The sequence below is a fragment of the Coturnix japonica genome, chromosome 6, assembly GCF_001577835.2.
Source record: "Coturnix japonica isolate 7356 chromosome 6, Coturnix japonica 2.1, whole genome shotgun sequence".
Classification (NCBI taxonomy): domain Eukaryota; kingdom Metazoa; phylum Chordata; class Aves; order Galliformes; family Phasianidae; genus Coturnix; species Coturnix japonica.
This window is the reverse complement of record NC_029521.1, coordinates 29,298,231-29,317,569: the sequence shown is the minus strand read 5'-3', so window position 1 is coordinate 29,317,569 and position 19,339 is coordinate 29,298,231. Positions and strand designations below refer to the sequence as shown.

At 43.1% G+C, this 19,339-nt stretch overlaps 2 protein-coding genes across 4 annotated transcripts in view; one reads left to right on the top strand and one right to left on the bottom strand.

Moving 5' to 3' along the window:
- The window catches only part of INSYN2A (inhibitory synaptic factor 2A), a 36,995-nt gene extending 27,571 nt beyond the window's left edge, over nucleotides 1-9,424 (top strand). Inside the window, exon 4 of the mRNA XM_015867553.2 lies at nucleotides 6,325-9,424. Coding sequence (XP_015723039.1) covers nucleotides 6,325-6,508 — 184 coding nt within the window. The 3' untranslated portion in view covers nucleotides 6,509-9,424. The remainder of the gene's footprint in view (nucleotides 1-6,324) is intronic.
- The window catches only part of DOCK1 (dedicator of cytokinesis 1), a 226,220-nt gene that overhangs the window by 146,492 nt on the left and 60,389 nt on the right, over nucleotides 1-19,339 (bottom strand). For all 3 annotated transcript variants that reach the window (XR_004307685.1, XM_015867551.2, XM_015867552.2), the window contains exons 26-27: nucleotides 15,214-15,341; nucleotides 13,119-13,214 (exon numbers count right to left, since the gene is read on the bottom strand). Coding sequence is in view for 2 of the 3 variants with exons in the window: in XM_015867551.2 (XP_015723037.1) it covers nucleotides 13,119-13,214; nucleotides 15,214-15,341 (224 nt within the window). In the remaining variant the exon portion in view is untranslated. The remainder of the gene's footprint in view (nucleotides 1-13,118; nucleotides 13,215-15,213; nucleotides 15,342-19,339) is intronic.

Genomic DNA, 19,339 nt, shown 5'->3' with positions numbered 1-19,339 from the left:
TCATTTTCACATCGCTACAAATCCTTAGCATTTTCTGTTCAACAACTCAACATAAATTGACGTTTATAGCAGTAAGCACTGGACTGAGGAAGCAATTCCATGAGATTTTATAGCAAACATAACCAGACACAGATTCAATCCAGGCAGTTTAACCAGTGAGATGATATTACTACCCAGCCTTTTACATACTTCCACATTTATAATGCAGGAATTTTATCCTACTGGCCAATAACCAACACAAACAGCAGCTCTAAGTTCTTTACATCAGACATCCTCGGTCTTCAAACAACACACAGACCTGCTGCATACATACAAACACTCATTCTGAAGGTGCATGATTCTGTTACATGAACACAGGTCTGCTCATTGCTGTCAAACCAATAAGCAATTACAAGTGGCTCAAAGCTGGAAGGTTTAGTACAGACTGTTTATACCTGCTAGAATTTCTTCTGTAGAAGGAAAGGCTTGGAGTTCACTCACTAGAAACAGATCAGGTGCCAAAGGTAAAAGGACCTGCTTCATTTAGCTCTAAAGCAGAGGTTCCTCTCCTCAAGTTTATCAGCCAAGAGGCTTCTTTTTGCCATGTATTGTGTAAGGGAGGAATAGCAGATAATCAGTGGGCACGACTTGAAGCCATCAGGAGCCTGATGATGTGTTTCATACTGACAGCTTAATTGCCCTCCTCCATTACATAGAGGCTTAAAGAAAAGCAACTGCGTATTTACATATGTTGCAGGTAAGAAGAAAACAAATGTAACTCAAGATTATCATTTCAGCAGGGATTTCTTCTCTTTGTTATACAATAGAATAAAATGTTCTGAAAAGGAAACACGTCAGGAAAGTACTGAAGAACATTAGGCAGTATAGTACAAAAGAAAACACATAAAGATGGCTATTAACTACAGATACAAACTACAATGAACGTACTATTGCTGACCAGGTCTGAAAAACACAAGATTTTCCCTTCCTCCTCCACGTTGCTGCACTAGATCTCTGATTTAGGTACATCTGCACCTATTCATGCAGTAGCTCCTGGCTTCCTGGCATTGAAGGAACAAAGGACGGAGAATTTCAACTCCACCTTTTCTCCTTGCTGCCTAACTTGGAAAGAGACAGATGCTGTTCTGTGCAGGGGAAGGAACCAATTGATTTATTTCTCCTTTACAGCAGTATTTAGAAGCACGTCAATACTAAAGGCCAACCCTGCCTCCCTGCCTGCTCATCCCCAGCAATTTCTTTCTCAGGACAGGCTGGGAAATTGCCACAGAGCACGCTGCCATCAGAGATGCTCTTTTTTGTCTCGTTAACTAGAATCCAAATCCAAATTGAATTATTATTTTAAGGTCTTGATTTCTAGTCAGCACAATTTAAATTAAGGAACTTCCCAGTTCTTACCTCTTAGATTCACTGCAAACGATGCAGACTGGAAGTGTTTCCCTGCATTCACATTACAGCATTTCCCACCTGAACAGCCGCTCGGGCTGCAGTTATCCATGCTGGGCATTTGCCTACAGCAGTGTTTCCAGGGGAAGTTTTAGCAAAACTCAGCTCAGCTTTTTGTCAGAGCAGGAGAATACACGCTGCAGGCAAGAAGTCTAAATGCAGAAGACGGTGCGAAACAGGGGAACTATGAGAAGCCTGAATTACTCTGACAAGATAAGTAGTCAGAAGGGATAGGAGAGAAACTCTCTGATAAAACTACCACTAAGACAGATTGCCTTGTACAATCCTCTTCTCCTCCACAAGTCATACTGCAGTGCTGGAACCTGAGAGAAATGAAGCCTTTCACAGAATCACAGAGCCATAAGGATCAGAAGGGAGCTCTGAAGATCCCCCAGTCCAACCCCTGCTAATGCAGCTTCCCCACAGCAGGTCACACATGGGCATCCAGGTGGGTTTGGAATCTCTCCACACAAGGAGACCCCATCACCTCTCTGGACGGCCTGTTCCAGTGCTCAGTTTGTACCCATTGCCCTTCCAGTTGCTGGGGACCACAAACAGGAGCCTGGTTCCATCCACTTGTCAAAATCATCCATCATTTACCAACTAAAGAGCAAAATTAATAGACAAAGAAAGTTTGCATGTATCTTTCACAAACTAATGCAGATTCACCTCTGATATTTTTAAAAGCAGACGAGTCCTATTAAGGTACATTATCAGCACAAAACCAACTGAAATACGAGCACAGCCTGAGCAAAACTTTCTTATTAAAAAGGAATGGCACTGACCTGCAGAAACTGGACCAAACCCATCACAGCCAAACCCACGTGCACTAAAAATCTGCACGGGTGGTTTTCATCTGTGATTACCTTCTAGTGGAACTGCCCTTCCTGCTTCTGTTCAATCTCAATACACCATTACAGGTTAAAATCATGGCTACGTACATCAGGGAGGCAGCACAGTAACACACGGAAACCATTCTCATGAAGAGGTTACATACAGTGATCATTAGGAGAACATAAAGACAGCATAAGTAAGCTAAGTAGACATAAATTCCTAAGATATTATCAATACAGCAAAGGCAGGTAACGAAATGACCAGAAGAGCAATATTCACCATCTTTTTATTTCCTACCCACATCAACGGATTTGTGCCCTTCCTCATAGAATTCTTATCTCTAGACTCTAAGATTCTTTGTTGGGAAATGGATCTTAATGGCTTGCCAGCACTGACAATGCTTTGGATTCTGGGCATTTGTAATATTCAGGTTAATATGGGAGTTTTTAAAGAGATTGTTTAAAAGTGTATTAAGCTAATTTTCAAGTTATTAGTGCTTATCTGGATCCCGTTCTTCCAAGATGCAGCATGCACTAATTCCATGTCATCCTATTAATGCAACCAGGAGGAGACACAATGATACTCCTTAATTCCTGCATCACCTAGCCTACTTCAATGCAAAGAGTTAAGCTGCTCTACAGACGCTTGTAGGATTTGGGCCTTAACACTGCAAACTAGGTAGTAACAAGGTAAGCAGAGGCAATGCCAACTGAAATGAGGAAGGTTTAGGTTGAAGAGAGAGAAAAAGGTTTTCCCCTTGAAGGGGAAAGCGGACGGACCAGGTGCCCAGAGCCTGGACAAGCTCCGTCCTTGGTGCTTTCAAGAAGTGACCGGATAAAGGCCCTAAGCAACCCAGTCCTGAATCTGAGTTATTCTGATTCTGCAGTCTGACAAATAAGCAACTCATCAGATTGTTGGTTATGCAGCATCTTAAAATGATGCATATTAATAACGTGTGACTACGTTAAAAAAGCCCATCCAAACTCCTGAGCTTGTTGCCAGATATCCTCCCACGTTCCATATGTTTAAAACCAAGTGGTTATGACTCCTCAAACTGTTTTCAATCCCGTATACAGCAACAGAATTAGAAAGAGCTCACTCTAATGCCAGCGTGCAAAAAATAAACATGCTCATTAACATATACTCTCAAATCATTAAAAAAAAAACCCCACGAAGCCAAAAGCAGAAAATCCAGCACAGCGATCCCTAATGCACAGCGCTGAGATTCAGAAAATGGGATTAAGCAGAGAATAAAAGTCTGAGGGAGCTCTTGGCTGTGATGTGTGTGTGCCTGGAGCCAGGTGGGACATCCAAACTGCCCAACTGGCTGCAGCTGGGAAGGCTCATGTATTGGTTCCTTTATCCTGCAGTGGGCCGTATATACAGACACAGCCCTAACACCTCTGAATGCACTGAGTTTAACCCACACGTGCCATACGTGGCTGAGCAGCTGTTCAGGATAGTTGGTGTTCTAACTCTGTACAGAAAAGCGCTCTGAGTTTATCCTGCACGACTCGGATTGAGTCCACGCTGCTATCAGAATGCACAGCTTCCATTTCAAAAAGAGAAAGCAGAGGCTGGAGGACACCGAGCCCAAAGCAAAAACAAACACGGAAACCCCACAGAGGTTCCCGCTGACTACAATACTGAAATTAACACCACGGAGTGAGAATAATTTTCAAGGCAACGCTGCCTCACTCGCTGCAAACCAAACTTGCACAGCGAGGGAATGGTGCTTCCTATGGACAGAGCAGACCCTGACTCACGTTACTGCTGGGCTTCAGTGCCCACAGACGCTGTGCAGTAAATAACAGCAGAGCCCAGGAAACAGGGAAGGAGAAAAGAAAGAATGTGATCACACGTTGGGTTCTGTCTGTGCCAATATCAGCCCTTGTTTTTGTAGGGTTTATTCATAATTGCCAATCTAACTATTGAAAAATACATATTCTGACATCTCAATATGGAAAAGCACTTCTGTAACCAATAACCTCCATAGTGAATAATGCCAGAAGAACATACGGCCCTCACTAATTCAGTTGATGGAGTTATCACGAGGGCACTCGAAACGAGGAAAACAGACGGTTTGAAAGTGGAAGGAGCCACGCGGCACAGAGAGCGTCTCAGGGAAAGGTCATTGGGAGAGGAAACCTACAGCTACATGGGATATAAAAATATCAGCCAGCAGAGCGAAGCTGTCAGAGCTGTGACAGGTGACACAAACAAGTTCATGAATGCAAGAATTGGGAAGACAGGGGGAACGGTCTGTAGGGAACACCCAGCACTACGTAACAGAGCCACGCAGGGGACACACAAAGACGTAACAGCATCCCGTATGTATGAGAGAGTGTTAAAACCAAAAGTGAAATCAGTATCAACTGGGTCAGGAAGAGATGAAAAACTACAGAGTAAGGAGGCTTTGGTCTTATTTCTGCAGCACAAACAGCACACTCACATCCCAAGCTCACAAGGAGGCAAATCATTTGCCTCAAAGGAACAGTTCCATTAGAACACCTACAAAGCTAAATAAATTGATCCTGATAGATAACAATCAATTCTTCCACTAAATTTACGCAGCTGTAAAATAATACGGCTTTCTTTCATCCTCTCCCTACTTCACAGAAGATTTTTATGTAAATGGATGGGGGAAAAAAACAGCCTCCAAAGAGGCTGCAAATAGAGAATCATGCAGCAGAGGATTTGTCTGGACTAGAACTGAGAGTTCTCCTCTTGAAGTCTGCCTTCAATAGAAATCCATGCGGAAGGAAGTTACTCTGTTCCAAAAGTTGTGGGCTTTTTGTTTGTTGGCTTCCTTCAGGTATTTCTCACACCAACTTCGTGCAGCTCTTCAGAGACCCTCCCAGCTGAATGTAAGAGCAACATTCTGAATTGACCACTATCAAAGCCAGGATCTATTTCACGATGAGAGTCCTGCACTGCATTACTGGGAGCATTAATGCGCTGGGATGTTTACAATTGACTGATGCCCCAATCTTCCCACAGAGTTCACATCACAGTTCTCTAACCAAAGGCTTTTTGTGAGCTAAACTGGAAATAGGAACGTGTTCTTCAGTTGGAGGTCGCGCTGTTCCTTCATTAGCACAAACACGACATTCAGTGGTCTTAGAACTGACTTTGTACTAACAGGACATTTAACTACTGCAAAATTCAGTACTTATAGATGCTGCTCTAACACGTGCAATGTCCAGGCAGGATGAAAAGTCACTGTAGAGCTCAGCCAGAGGCTGACAAACCAAATGCAACTAAAACTGTGACATTTCATGCTATAGAAGTAGCTTAGATTTGGGTTTTAAGTATCAGCCAGATGTAATGTCTTAATTAAAGTTCACATTGTGTTTTGTTTTATTAGCTAAACTTGAATCTCTAGCTCTGCCTATTGAAATAAGAGTTATAATTTCACCCTTATGACATTCCTTAATTGCTAATAGGTTTTTGTAGTCGAGGTTGCTTAGAATTCAGGAGTAGTCTGGTTCTGAAGTACACATTTTGAATCCAAACTTAGGATTAAATGAGTACTTCCCTTATTTCTGTGTTTAATAGCACATCAAAGAAAACAAGTACACACCAGCTAGTACTGAAATGGGTTCTACCCATTTTACCTTTTACCTATGGATCTAATCTAAATAAACAGACATACACCCATAGATATTTCTGTCCCAGCAGTGGCTACGTAGGTTTAATGTCACTATCCTTCCTACAGGGCTATCAGCATAAGGAGAAGGTTTACAGCATACAGAATTAAGTTCTTAATGTATCAGTTTTCCATAGAGGGGAACACAACTGTGACAGACACGTAGTTAAAGAGTTAGTTTGGTGAAATTAACTCATGGTAAAGCTTGAATGAGGGCAGAGCTCAGGAGCATCAGCATCAGCAGAGCCCTCCTGTACAGGGAGGACTGAGAACAATCAAGTGTTTATTTTCTGTTCTATTATATTAAGCCTTTCCATAGTGTTGTCAGATGTTGCTTTAATTGAAGTAATGCTGCCATCCCCATGCAGTAGCTGATTGCCTTTTCTTCTCGTTTTTAGTGTGGAATTGGATTTTAAGCAGCAAGAAGATAAACTACAGCCAGTTTTGAGAAAACTTCATCCCATTGAGGAAACTCAGGTTGCACCTTTGCCTTATTCTCAGGAGAGCTACTCCTCCACTCCCAAGCAAAAATCCAAAACTGAATCAAAAAAGCATGGAAGATGGAAACTCTGGTTCCTTTAACCAAGTCTGTTACCTGTGGAGTTCAAGGCCTTCTCTGAAATACATTTGGAGTTCTGTCAATCATCTGCAAGGGATCTCGGTACATTGCTCCGTGTCACCGACCCACCTTGTTCTGACTACTCTGGCAACGTTCAGTTCTCACCCTATGTACCAAAAAGGCCTTTGTACCTACAAACTCATGTTCAGAACCAAGGGGTTGTGTGACACCTCGTCAGCTTTTATTTGCGGTTCACCAATGTGGGATGTAAAACCTGAATGGGAATTTATACAAAGGTGGAAAGGAAAACGATTCCCTCCCCCTCCCTTAGATCTGAGAGCATCACATTCTAACCTGTTAAATTGTAGGCTGTCATCCTGCACACAGCTAAATATCACTCTTGTTTTAAAGCCTTTTGGGGGTTTGGTTTATTGTCTTTAAATAACGAGGTTGGGGGGGGGGGGGGGTGGAAGCAAGCAAGCCTTATGTTTGCAGGTCTTCAGTTTTACAGATCCATGTTGATCGGGGAGTGCGGTTTTCAGCACATCTATCCTGGACAAAGCACAATTTTTCATGTGGTCCAAGACCATGAATACTCTCTGAGATGTGACTGTCTGTATATTTGCCTTCATGTGTTGTAGATTTCAGCCAAGCTATCACATTTTGACAGTGCACCATCAGTTCTAATTTAGCTGTGTCCTCACCACCGGGCAAACAAGGCTGCTGCCCATCACCAGCAGGTGGGCAGTGAGAAATGTCCCAAGTCAGGACAAGCCTTTAACCTCACCAAGCTGACAGGGTCAAGGCTACGGGACCATAAGCCGTCCTAAATCTCACTTTTAATCTTTTGCTGCCCCAAAGCTCTAAGTGACACCTTCTGGCACAGGAAAAACCCAAAAAAAATACAAAATGAACAATAAAAAGTTCTACGGATCGCTGGCACTTGCCATGATTTAATATCTTTTTCTAAGGCAGGCTTTGGAAAAACTCAACATTACTGCAGAAGGCACCATAAATTTTATAGCACGCGTTATGCTGTGAAACCTGTCTGGAAGGAACAGCAATTTGAGAAGCTGTTTATTTACCAAGCTTCTCAGATGGGTTTCCCAACCAACACATTGCAGTTTATACCCATATCTATTAATTGTCCTAACCAACCAGCACTCTCCTAGGGAGGAAATCTTTGATTATTTCTCCTATTTATTTATTTATTTTTATGTTGCTCTGAATTATAAACTGAAAACGTTTCCTTTAAGTACCTGTTGCTGTCATTAAGTTCATATCTAGAACGACCGCATCTCACACTGGAAGTGGGCAGGGACTGGGTTCGCTGCTGTGTTGAGGCCTTGTTAAGGAGTCATACAGAGCTACATGGCGGTCTGGTTTACTAAGGCTTGAAATTTCACACCCTGCAGCATCACTGAGATAGGAATTCCTCAGTCTTTAGGAGGTAGAAATACCACAAGCAGCAGATGAGTTCGCTCATACAACCAAACTTGAGATGTCCTCACTGACAGCTTTTCTCTGAGCTCAACATCCAACCCGTAACTACAAGAAAACCTGAGGAGAAACACATGCAGTTTGCTATGGGGAAAAGGTAAGAAAAGGAAGTTAGAATGGGAACAGACGTGCAGATGTCAGTGTCCACCTCAAAATGAACTTCAGCGTGCTCTGCTGATAAAGTCACTTAGTAGGAAACTTTAAGAGGGCTCCGAGTTCCTGTACATACACAGACAGCACCCTCAACGCTCTGAGAGCCAAAGGATCAGCGCAGTGCCCAGACCCCGCGTACCAGGAAGGAAGTGCAATTGTTCCACGAGGAAGAAACATGTTTTGTGTATTTAATACCGTTTTTAATTAAAGATCCCATCTCATATACTCCCCCGCCCAAAGAAAATCTATTTCTTCCCCCCCCCTAAAATGAAATATCAAACATGGGTATAACGAGGAGATACAACAATATTCAGTATTTCAAAATAGTGGCAATCATTTACTAATTTATATATGCTAACACGCCATTTAATTAAAGGAATTAAATCAAGCATCTCTCGGTGGCAACCAATTACAAACCGTTAGCGTCACCTCATCAGCAGCTTTCCCCATCAATCAACCCTAAACGTTCTCATGCACAGGGATGGACACAAAGCTCAGCTGCTCTGTGTGTGGTTCCGACCCATCCAGAGCCCAGAGTTCTGCATGTACGTCACACCACAGGGGAAATCTCACGGGAGGAAGACGTGAGAGCTGCAGGTCCACGTCCTCACGGCGCGTTCTGGACACGTTCAGGCTATTTTCTTAAAGAGTTGCAGATTTTTAATTTTTTACATTTTTTTAACCAAAGGACAAGCCGACATACATGTAGTCCTGCTTCAACTCTCATACCGCGTCCGAGCGTTCCATACGATGTAATTTGTAATAAAACGTTTTTGCAAGTGTGTAACAAGTATCATATTGTATTGCGTTTAGAACCGCTCAGGCTCAGCCTAGGAACCCAGAGAGAGCCCTCGATCTGTAGAGCTTTGGTTCAATGTGACACGATGCTCTTTTCACCCTCGTGCAAAAAACCTTCCAACACTCAGCTCTGAGGGGACAGCAAAGTTCACCTTCACTTTCAGTTCCACATGGCATCACTCTGCCAAACTCACCCACAGCATCACACCCTACACGCTGATTTGCTACATGCACTCCTCTCATATCACGCTGAAACTCATTCTTAGTCAATAGATACTGCAGTGACTTTATATTACTTGCTATTTCCCAGGTCCGTACCATTCCCATTAAGCAGCAGTTCTTTGTTTTAGAACTCCCAGGATCCACTATCCATGTACTTGTTTTCTTAAAGGAGGGGAAAAAAATCAAATCACTGTAAAAATAGTTGAACCATCAGGATAAACTGAGGAAAAATTCATGATTAAAACTGACAAATCCTACCATCAGAACCAAGTGTTTGCTTTTTCTTGCTTCAGGTGCAAAACCGTCCGTGCTGGTCATTTCCCTCTGTGTGTTAATGGTTCATTACCTATTTAGGATCTGATAGATTGGTTTCTCAGGAACCCTCCCAACCCCAAACCACTGTCAGCCTGCCCCATCCCTGTGCCCCGCACACACTGTGTATTGCTCCTGGGATCCATTAACCAGGTTACCTCCATGAGTTACCACACAATTCTGTTCTTACAGAGATTGCACCAAACAATCAAAGGGATTTTTCAGCAGCCCTAACACAGAAGTGGGGCTCATTAGAGTCAATGGAAAGCTGGAAATGAGCTGCTGAGCAGTACAGGTGCATGCACCTGGTTCAGATAAGCACTGGCACTGCACAGCCCAGACCCACTGGCTGCAGGAAAGCAGCTCAATATCAATGACAGAACAAAACCATTACCACTATCTGCTTCAGTTTGCATCACAGAATCCTTTGAGGTGGAAGGGACCTTTTAAAAGTCACCTAATCCAACTCCCCTGCAATGAACAGAGACAACACAGCTCCAGCAGGTTACCCAGGGCCTGGCCCAGCCTGGCCTCAAAAGCCTCCAGGGCTGGGGGATCCACCACATCTGGTGTTAATTCCAAACACTGGAATAGGCTCCACAGGGAGGTGGTTGAGTCACCATCCCTGGATGTGTTTAAGAGCTGTTTGGATGTGGTGCTCAGGGATATGATTTAGAAGAGGGTTGTTAGAGTTAGGGCACTATGTTAGAGGGTTGTGGATAGGGCACTATGGATAGGGCACTACGGATAGGGTGCGGTTGGACTTGATGATCTCTGAAGTCTTTTCCAACCTGAGTAATTCCATGGCTCTATGACCTCTGGGCAGCCTGTGCCAGTGGAGCAGGTTTTGTGACAGAAGTTTGCAACACCATTTCAAATGTTTCCACAAGAAAAATACACAGTTCAATAAAGCAAAATACTGTGGGTTTTTTTTACTCCCTAATAGTCCAGTGAAGAAAACAAAGTTTCCTGCTTAACATCTTGGGATGCCAAGCATTGTTATCTGTGAAGTTTGGGTTTAGAAAGGTAGCTTACATCCTCTAGCTTCAACTCATAAACAAGGTAAGCTTCAGAACGCTCTTGTGACCATCAGTAACTCAAATTTCACTTCTGGAAAGGCATCCCCGTCTTGAAAAGACAACAGCCAGCATCCACTGCTGCCTTTCATCTATTATTTGCATCTTCCCTCCTCACATCAGTGCTGTGCTCTGCTGTTTTACACCTCTTGCTCCCATGCTGTCATCAGTTCCACTCCTTCCCTTTGCCCGGTGTCATTTCCACCCTGCAGAGATTCTCTCCCACCTTATTTGTGCAACACCTCTGAACCTTCCATTAACATCAGATGGCTGCAGTCCTTCACGTTGAAACCTCTACTTTCTGATCACTTCTGGAGCTCTTTAGTTTTTTGTTTCACTGCATTCTTTTCCAAAATACAGCAGGAAAGAGAAGCTCCATGGGAAACACTCCACTCACTGCTAGAGCCACAAAGTGCCCTCCTGCCCACTGCTCTCCCATCACACAGCCCAAGGGAGTTTAGAGGCATTGGTGTCACAGTGGGTGCTCAGCTGATTTCTCACCAGAGACCCAATGATGTTCAAAGCTCCTCAAACACCCTCACAGGAGAGCAGCCACTTTACCCCTCTAAGCTACACCTTCACTCTAACAAAATGGGATAGGGCTTGTTCCATAATGCAGAGGAACTCAGACTGCCTGCTCAATAGACAACAACCCTACATCTGCACACATCTGCCATCTGAGGTGTCTTTCCAAGACTGCCCAGGCACTGATCCAAAAAAACCCCATCTGGGTGACCTCTCTGAAACCAGAGTTTGGCTTTCTAAGCTCTTCTGGGCTTTGTACGCAAGCAGTGCTCTGAGCTGCTGACCACATGGAAGCTGAGAGCAGTTGTGATTCATCCTGCACCTATCATGGTCAGTGCTGATTTACTGGAGGCCACAAAACACTGACTCACACGGAGCGCTGCGTTTTTGGGAAAGGCAAGAGATGATTTAAAATCACACTCACAGAAAGAGCCAAGGAAATACGCTCGGTTTCCCTTCCTAAGGCAACATGTGTTGGAGGAGGAAAGGCTTCCTGATCTTGCTGATGAGTTCCCAGCGCCCTGCAGGCTGTGCACACAAAGGATGGGGCAGCCCAAAGCTCACAACAAACAGCTCAGGGCTGCTGCTGTGCTTCCACCCTTAGCACAGATTGCACTGCACTGCAATTACCTTTTCAAACTCTAACTGTGAGTAACCAGCTGTAGTTTTGATGGGAATGGTGACAAGTTGAGCCTCACCTTTACTGAGAACAACTTACTCAGCAGCTCTGCTTCTGTTAGCAAACAGACCGAGCAGAATCACCCACGTGAGACTCCAGAACAAAAACCACACTCAAGAAATAACAAGCACTAAAATGGCGACCTGACTTTCTTCATCTTGAAATCCATTTGATGTGGCAAGCGGGGAACAAACACTAATTTCCAAGCCCTTAAATTCCCTGCTTTCACCGAACCAACCTGTGCAGGTGGCCAGAAGCACGAAAACCTTTAAGAGCTTCGTACCCGTATTCGCATCGAAACATAGCAAAAGTTTCCTGGACCAATGAGGAATGCTGGTAAATCATACAGAGAAACAAATCTCACCACGTTTCCATGTGGGTTTCCAAGCAAACGCCTTCAGAATTTACCCCTAATGACCACACAGTCCACACTACTTATGAAAAAGTTATTATATCAGATGGGTATCACATGTCAATATATCAATATGATATATTCAGTATGTCATGTGCCTCTATGATATCACTCATCTTTAAACTCCTTCCTTCTTCTCATCCTGCTGGGGCAATGCTGCAATACGAACTCTGGGTACAACAATTGTGGTAGTGATAAAAGAAAGGCATAATTTCAACCTGACTCTAACCCGGGAAGGCTCAGGTTTCCACTCGCTTATTATCGGTTGCATTTAACTCTGCCTTCACAAAACTGAATTACCAGTTGATCATGGGAGGATTCCTGCAGCAAGGCTGGATTTTAAGCTCAATACTTCATGCAAGCACCCAGGCCTGCTAAAACTCATTGCATAATTACAGTGTGCGCAGATAGAGACTGCAAGCTGCATTCATGATCACTGCCCATATTTCTAACACAACTGCACTTAGCTGAAGCATGTAGAAAAGAAATTTCAAGTAATGTTCATTAAAAGCACAAGGAATAATCAGCATTTCAATACAACTCAGCCACGTCCATCAAAACAATAATTCACAAGGGAGATCAGAAGAAAAGAAGGTGCCAGTGGACTCCCCCTGGAATAGCAGATGGGTGCTTTGTTGTTTTAAAGAACAAATCATGTCTTCAAGTGGGCTTAATGACAGCAACAAATCGATGCACTGTACTGAATCCAAGCAGCTCCAATGCAGAACACGGGGTGAGCCGCTCAGACAGATGGGAAACCCAGTCTGGTTGGACCAGAGCTCTTCCTCTCCCCTTACACACGCTACAAACTACAAGCCAACGCTCTATTGCTTACTGAACACACACAGTTCCATAAGGTTTTGATTGCTTTGGCTCACTCGGGATTCAAATCCTATTACATTCAGGTTCGGAAAGATGTGACAAAGGTATTTAAGTTTACATCAGCAGACACTTACGATGAGCTCTGAATCGCGTCCCATGGAAATGACTGTTCTATTTACTGTCCTCAGAAGCTTCTCCATGATTATCTGGACGTGTCGCTGTGTTGGTCCCTATGGAAAAAAGAATGAACCAGTTTCACCTATGTACGCCAACAGAAAAGCAAACATGTGAGTTCCAACGACCTCTCTTGTGAAAGACAGATAAAGCAGTACTTCCACTGAGCAAAAGCAGAATATTCTGCTCTGTTTGCAAAGTCTTATTAACATATTTTATTAATAAATGTATTAGTAGCACTGTTACAGTTTTCTAAATGGAAAGTAAGTCCCTGGAAGCAATGACCAGGATATTTAGTTACCTGATTTTATTGGCCTAAGTCATTTTCCCACAGTTACCCAAACAAAGCAGCATCTTTGTGTTGCTTCTTGACTACTGTTCAAACAGTCTGATTTTCCATTTTCTTTCTTGCCCTTGGATCCTATCATTTGACTATGCTTAATTACCAAAGGTAAGCTTGCACATATGAAGAATGTATTTGCATAGTCAAAGAGTAATTCATCATCTGTACATTCACACAATGACTGCTCCAATACGATTTTTCTTCCACTGCTGACAGATAATGTCTTTGGGATAGAGCTTATAATTCTGGTACAAAGAGCATAAAATCATAGAATGGCTCAGGTTGGAAAAGACCTTAAAGATCATTGAGTTCAACCTGCAATGACCATCCTACCCTACCTCTGCTAAATCCTGTCCCTGAGCACCACATCCAAATGGATTTTAAACACATCCAGGGATGGTGACTCAACCACCTCTCTGGGGAGCCCATTGTGGTGCTATTCCTATTCCAGATGCCACTCCAGCATCTCCTGAGACACGTGCATCTCAGCAGCCTGCTCTACCTTTCAGCTTTCCCTGATCTCAAAGATCCTCCTCCTCTCCACACGCCTTGCACTTGTGCTGCTCCCATCTATTTCTTGTTTCACTTTGTGTTTCTCTTTGCTTGCAGTTTGCTTCCTTTCCCTTGTCCCTTAGCAGCCATGTGGGGCGGCTCCGGGCTCAGCTCCAGAGATGGGAGGGCTGCAGTTTGGCTGCTGCCACGGGAAGAAAGGCAGTCAACAAGGACTGAGAGGAAGCAGCCAGGCTGTCAAAAACAAACCCACTTTTGAAAATAACCCACCCTATGAAGCATTCACACAGCACTGCTTCAAAAAAAAGAAAATCAGTTTTTGTTCCTTTTTTTGCTTCCCAAAAAACAGTCAAACAAGATGCTATGTATGTGATCAGGTGAGCCCAGCAGGCCTTTCCAGACAGAGGACTGGATGCTTCTACACTGAGCTGAAGATTCAGGCAGCAGCCTCAGCTCCTTTAAGACAGCATCAAATGATTACAGCTCTCCAGCAAAGGAGAGAAATCTGCATATTCGTGCAAAGTCAGGAAAAGACAGAAGGGCTGTTATGCAAACTGGCACATCTGCACGCCTGCCCGCAGCACTCACAGGTTTGCAGGTGCAGCTGCCTGACATTCCTGTTCTAAATGGATAAGAGCACCCCATTAGCTGTAGCACTCATGCAGAAGCAGTCACCTACCCATAGAATAACCAAATACCCTGAGCTGGAAGGGATGGCACAAGGATCAGTGAGTTCTAACCCAGGTTATTTCTTACGAAGGTGTAGAACTCTACTGTGTAACTCTGAACATCGCTTTAAGACGTTAAATAAGTTTGCTAAATTCATTAAACTAAGTGTTCATATATATATATATATATGCACCTTCCATATCATTCAAAGGTGCATTACCCAAAATGCTTGGGTGGATGGGGGTTTCAAGTACTTCCCACCAGGCACCGTGTAAGAGAGGTGTAGCTCTCAATCACATGTATCCTACAAGTGTTCTTTGGCTGCAGTGGTGATTGGAGTTGCTTCAGAAACAACACAAAACCTCACAAGATGTCAGGGCAAACATTGTCACTGCATAGCTAAAAAGAAGTCTTGAAGAGATTGGTAAGGGGACAGAAAAGAATTTAAGTCATCAGGAGTTACCTGCTGAATCAGTTCTGCTAAGATTCACTTCTTTTAAATGCTAATCTTCACAGAAACATGAGATACTAACCACATCTTTCTTGTAAAGCACTTCCAGGATGTTACTCAGCAATTGGCAACAAGCCTCCAAATCTTCCTGTCTTTCCAAGTGATACTTGAGCTGATCTGTCATTGTTGGCAGCAAGATTTCCCTGCAGTCTGCACACAAGACATAAGATGACATACACAGCAGTAAATAAATGCACCGTGTTACCTATACAGCCAACCCGCTCCTGTAATTGCTTAAGACAAAAGAAAAGTTGGGAAGGAGATATATTTCAGCTGCATTTCAATCCAAAGCATAAAAAACCTGGGGAAAAGAATATATTGACAGCAATATTACAAAAGCATGCCATATATATATATATAAGCAAATGAAAGTTAAGCTAAGAAGGCTCAGACAAATGCTTCCTTCCCATTTCTGCCCCAGCTGAGCAAAGGGCTTGAACAGCCCCATGGCCTTTAACTGCCCCATGGAGTTTAAATGCCCATGCTCAAAACCAGCAACTACCCAGAGTCACAAAACCCCAGACAACATTTCATACAACTAATGAAAGTATAACTTGCAGACATTGGGACATTGCATCTATTCACTACAGCCTGCTCTTTCCTTAAGGAAAGGCATGTATCCTTCATGCTCACAGGAGCTCCCTTCATCCCCAGCCCAGCACTTCCATGACCAAAGGAGGAGAACCTGGAGCAACTACCAGGAGCCCATTAATCCAGCGAGACCCCATAGAAAGGACAGAATTCTGCTCTCACAAACTGCACAATGGGGAAAAATAATAGTCAGTGGCATAAATAAGTAATCACAGAACTACAATGCAGCACAGAGAGCACTTCATCTCAAGAAGATGTTAGAGAGGAACTAAAACAGCAACATCTTTATCCTGCCTTGTAGGCTCGTGCTTGCGGAATGAGAACGAATGGAGTACAAGCACATCCAGCTTCAGCAGTTCAAGAGAAATATTCTTCAGCCTCAAGTGACTGCAGCACAGAGGTGTTCACTAGGGATGCACAAGTGGGCTCTCATTCTAAGAAAGGACACTTCCAAGAGTCAGTTTCTTCAGTGTGGAATTTTTCCATCTAATTACTTCTCTGTCATTTAATCACCAGCTTCGTAACTCAAAAAGAGCAAAACCATGGCGTGTTAAGTTAAATTTTTCCCTCAAGAAACAGGCACTAAAGCCTGCAATGTACTTACATGAAGAAACCCATCTAGCCAAAGCATCACATCGTCTCATATTCATTTCCATTATGACTTACCCATTCAAGAGAAGAAAACTGGATTATAAGAGGAACAAATCTAATTTTAGAGAAACATCATCAGTTCCCATTATGTTTACAGCTTTATTATTCATAAATCCATAGAGATATTAAAAGCAAGGAGGTGGTGACCTCTCTGGCTGAACAGAACTGACCCACACAGCACCGGGAACTGAGATAAACCCTTAAGATTCCACCGGTAGCTAAAGGCACAAAAGCACAACAAATGGCATTGAATGAGATTATTTACCAGGATGTTTATTAAAGAATCACATCTACAGCTACTTAAACAAGCACGAAGTCTCTAAACCATCCTAATAAGACAGACAACGAAATACAGGCATTAAACTGAAAGGGATGCTGAAGAAGAACGAAACTTCTGCCTCAGATGGAAGCTGCTGCAGTCCCTGACCATTCCCCCCAACCCTAAAGCCATTCCCTTCCTTGTTTCAGTACCTGAGCCACTCTTCAATGACATAAATCACCAGACAGACTCAGAAAGAAGCAAAGGCAGATTTATGCTGCCCACTGCAGGAGAGTTGCAACTTGACATCTCTAGGATCCCCTCCAACCTAAGCCATTCTGTGATTAATTCTGTGCTTCTAAGAAAAAACAAGAAAAACACAGTGGTGTAGCACTCTGCTTCCACCGAACACAAGGGAAAGACAAAGTTCTGCCACCCAGTTGCTAAACATCCCAGCAAAGGCACACTAATGGGGCTTGGTAAAGCCTACAAGGTCAGTCAACATTTAATAACTTACTCATATCAGTAATTAAGACATTCATGTTCCTGCTACATCCCACTAGTAGAGAACGGTCAAAGATCAATTCAATATCTACAAGCAGATTCTTCTCAGATTAAGAAAAATAAACACCCAAGAGATGTGTAAAGCACCAAGACTGTGAAACCTTCCTCGAGTTTATTGGCCCTCTAACTACAGGCACTAAAATCCTGAGGGAACTCACCAACACACAACTCTATTTATGTACATGCACACACAGGTAAATATTTCAACAAATCCACTACTACGGTAATTCGCTCCACGCTGAGACAAGATTTTAAGTACCTCCTTTGCCATAAACTACTTTGAAAAACACCGCGTTGACCAACTACCTCGAGATTATTTACAAGCAGAGCAGAGGAGAAGTTAACCTTCCTCACCCCACTGGTCACAAACACCTCCTGGCACTGATTAATGGCGAGGCCAGAGAAATCCGGAGCCTGCAGCATTAGTCTCCTGCTCAAAAGCCAGCTGTGAAGATAGCTCACAAGTATGATGCACAATGATTACAGACAGCGGTAATTCGACATCTGTTCATTCTCTGCTGCACAAGTCCAACCCCCAGTGATTAATGACACAGGAGCATGCGGCGAGAATAAAATATTAATCTTTATAAAAGGATGCTCAGGAGGCAACATCAACTTAGGAGCATCCAAGCAAAGCTCCAGCGAAACACAAGCATGGAACAGTGAAACACTCTGCTGAAGCTAAATACACACAATAAATTGTTGTCAATATAAAATATTTCATTTAGAGGGATGCTGATAAATGTATTTCTTTGCTTTATGGTTCGTTTAGTTTACGTGGCCAACCCCCCCCCTCTGCTCAATAACCACGCTTCCAGTGGAGCGTAACCAGCATGGAGTGGAAGACTGTAAGTGTAGTCATAATTAAAGGGTAAGAACTTTTATAAATGCTAGACGCTCTCCACTAATATTTAGCAGCCAAACAATTTCCTAATGGAGAAATCACTCGATTTCCTGGCTATTTAATACAGCAGCCACACAGCTCACTCGGTAATTAGCTGCAAGTCATTTGTAAAACAAAGCAATTGAGAATACAAACATCTCTACAGGACAGAACAAATCAGATAAATCATTATTTACACAAAACCAAAAGTTTGACATTTCCAAGGATAAGACACCTCATTAAGCTGCAAACTAACTAGTTTTAGTCATTTAGAACTGAGAACGTGCATTCGGTTGTTAGGAAAGTTCTGTGCTCCGGATTATACATTCACACATGCATTTAAACATACATTTAAGTTCTTTGAACTACATTTTTAGTTACAAAAACTCACACCCACAGAGCAAGGAGAGTCCAGATTTAACCACTGTGACTATTGGCTTAATTTATTCTCAAATGTTTACGAAAGGTTTCTGGTCCAGTCCATTCTCCAGGCATAAGTGTTAGACAGAATTATCTGTGGCACAAGGAGCATTAAAGATAATGCTTTGTTTATTGATGCAGGAGACTACATGAGGACATGCAGAAGCACCTGGGAGAAGGGCAGTGCACAGACATACGCTGCTGGATGGTGGAGATGGCACAGCCTCACTGTAAGACCCAAAAGCCATTCAGAAGTGCTGTTCCATCAGTAGAACCAGACTGGGTTCAGACATGATACCCTTCTATTACAGCTGAACCACCCACCTTCCCTATGAGCTCTACCAGCTATTCACGCTGGACAACACCATTCCCTGCAGATGGCTGAGTCTGAGAGCTGCATATAATAAACCTTCTTCTGATCATTGCTTTTTATCTGTTTTCTCCTATCCAGAATGGTCAGGTGTAACACCTCCTGTCACTGACTTCGACCCTGAAGATTTTATATTCCAAAAGCAGCCAGAATTAAGAAAAATTACTACAGAAAGCTGAGAACGAATGGCAGAAATGATGCACATTTTATACTAACACTTGATGCACGCATAAGGAAGAACAAACATTAAAATGGTCCTGAAGAGATGTACCATTTCATGCAACACCAGCAATTCCATCTGCTTTCTGCCTTATTACCCTTGCAATTCAAAACAGATACAGTTGTGTCACACTTTTGTTGTGGCAAATAAGAGCAGAAAAGATCTAAAATGCGAAGATCAAGCTGCAATG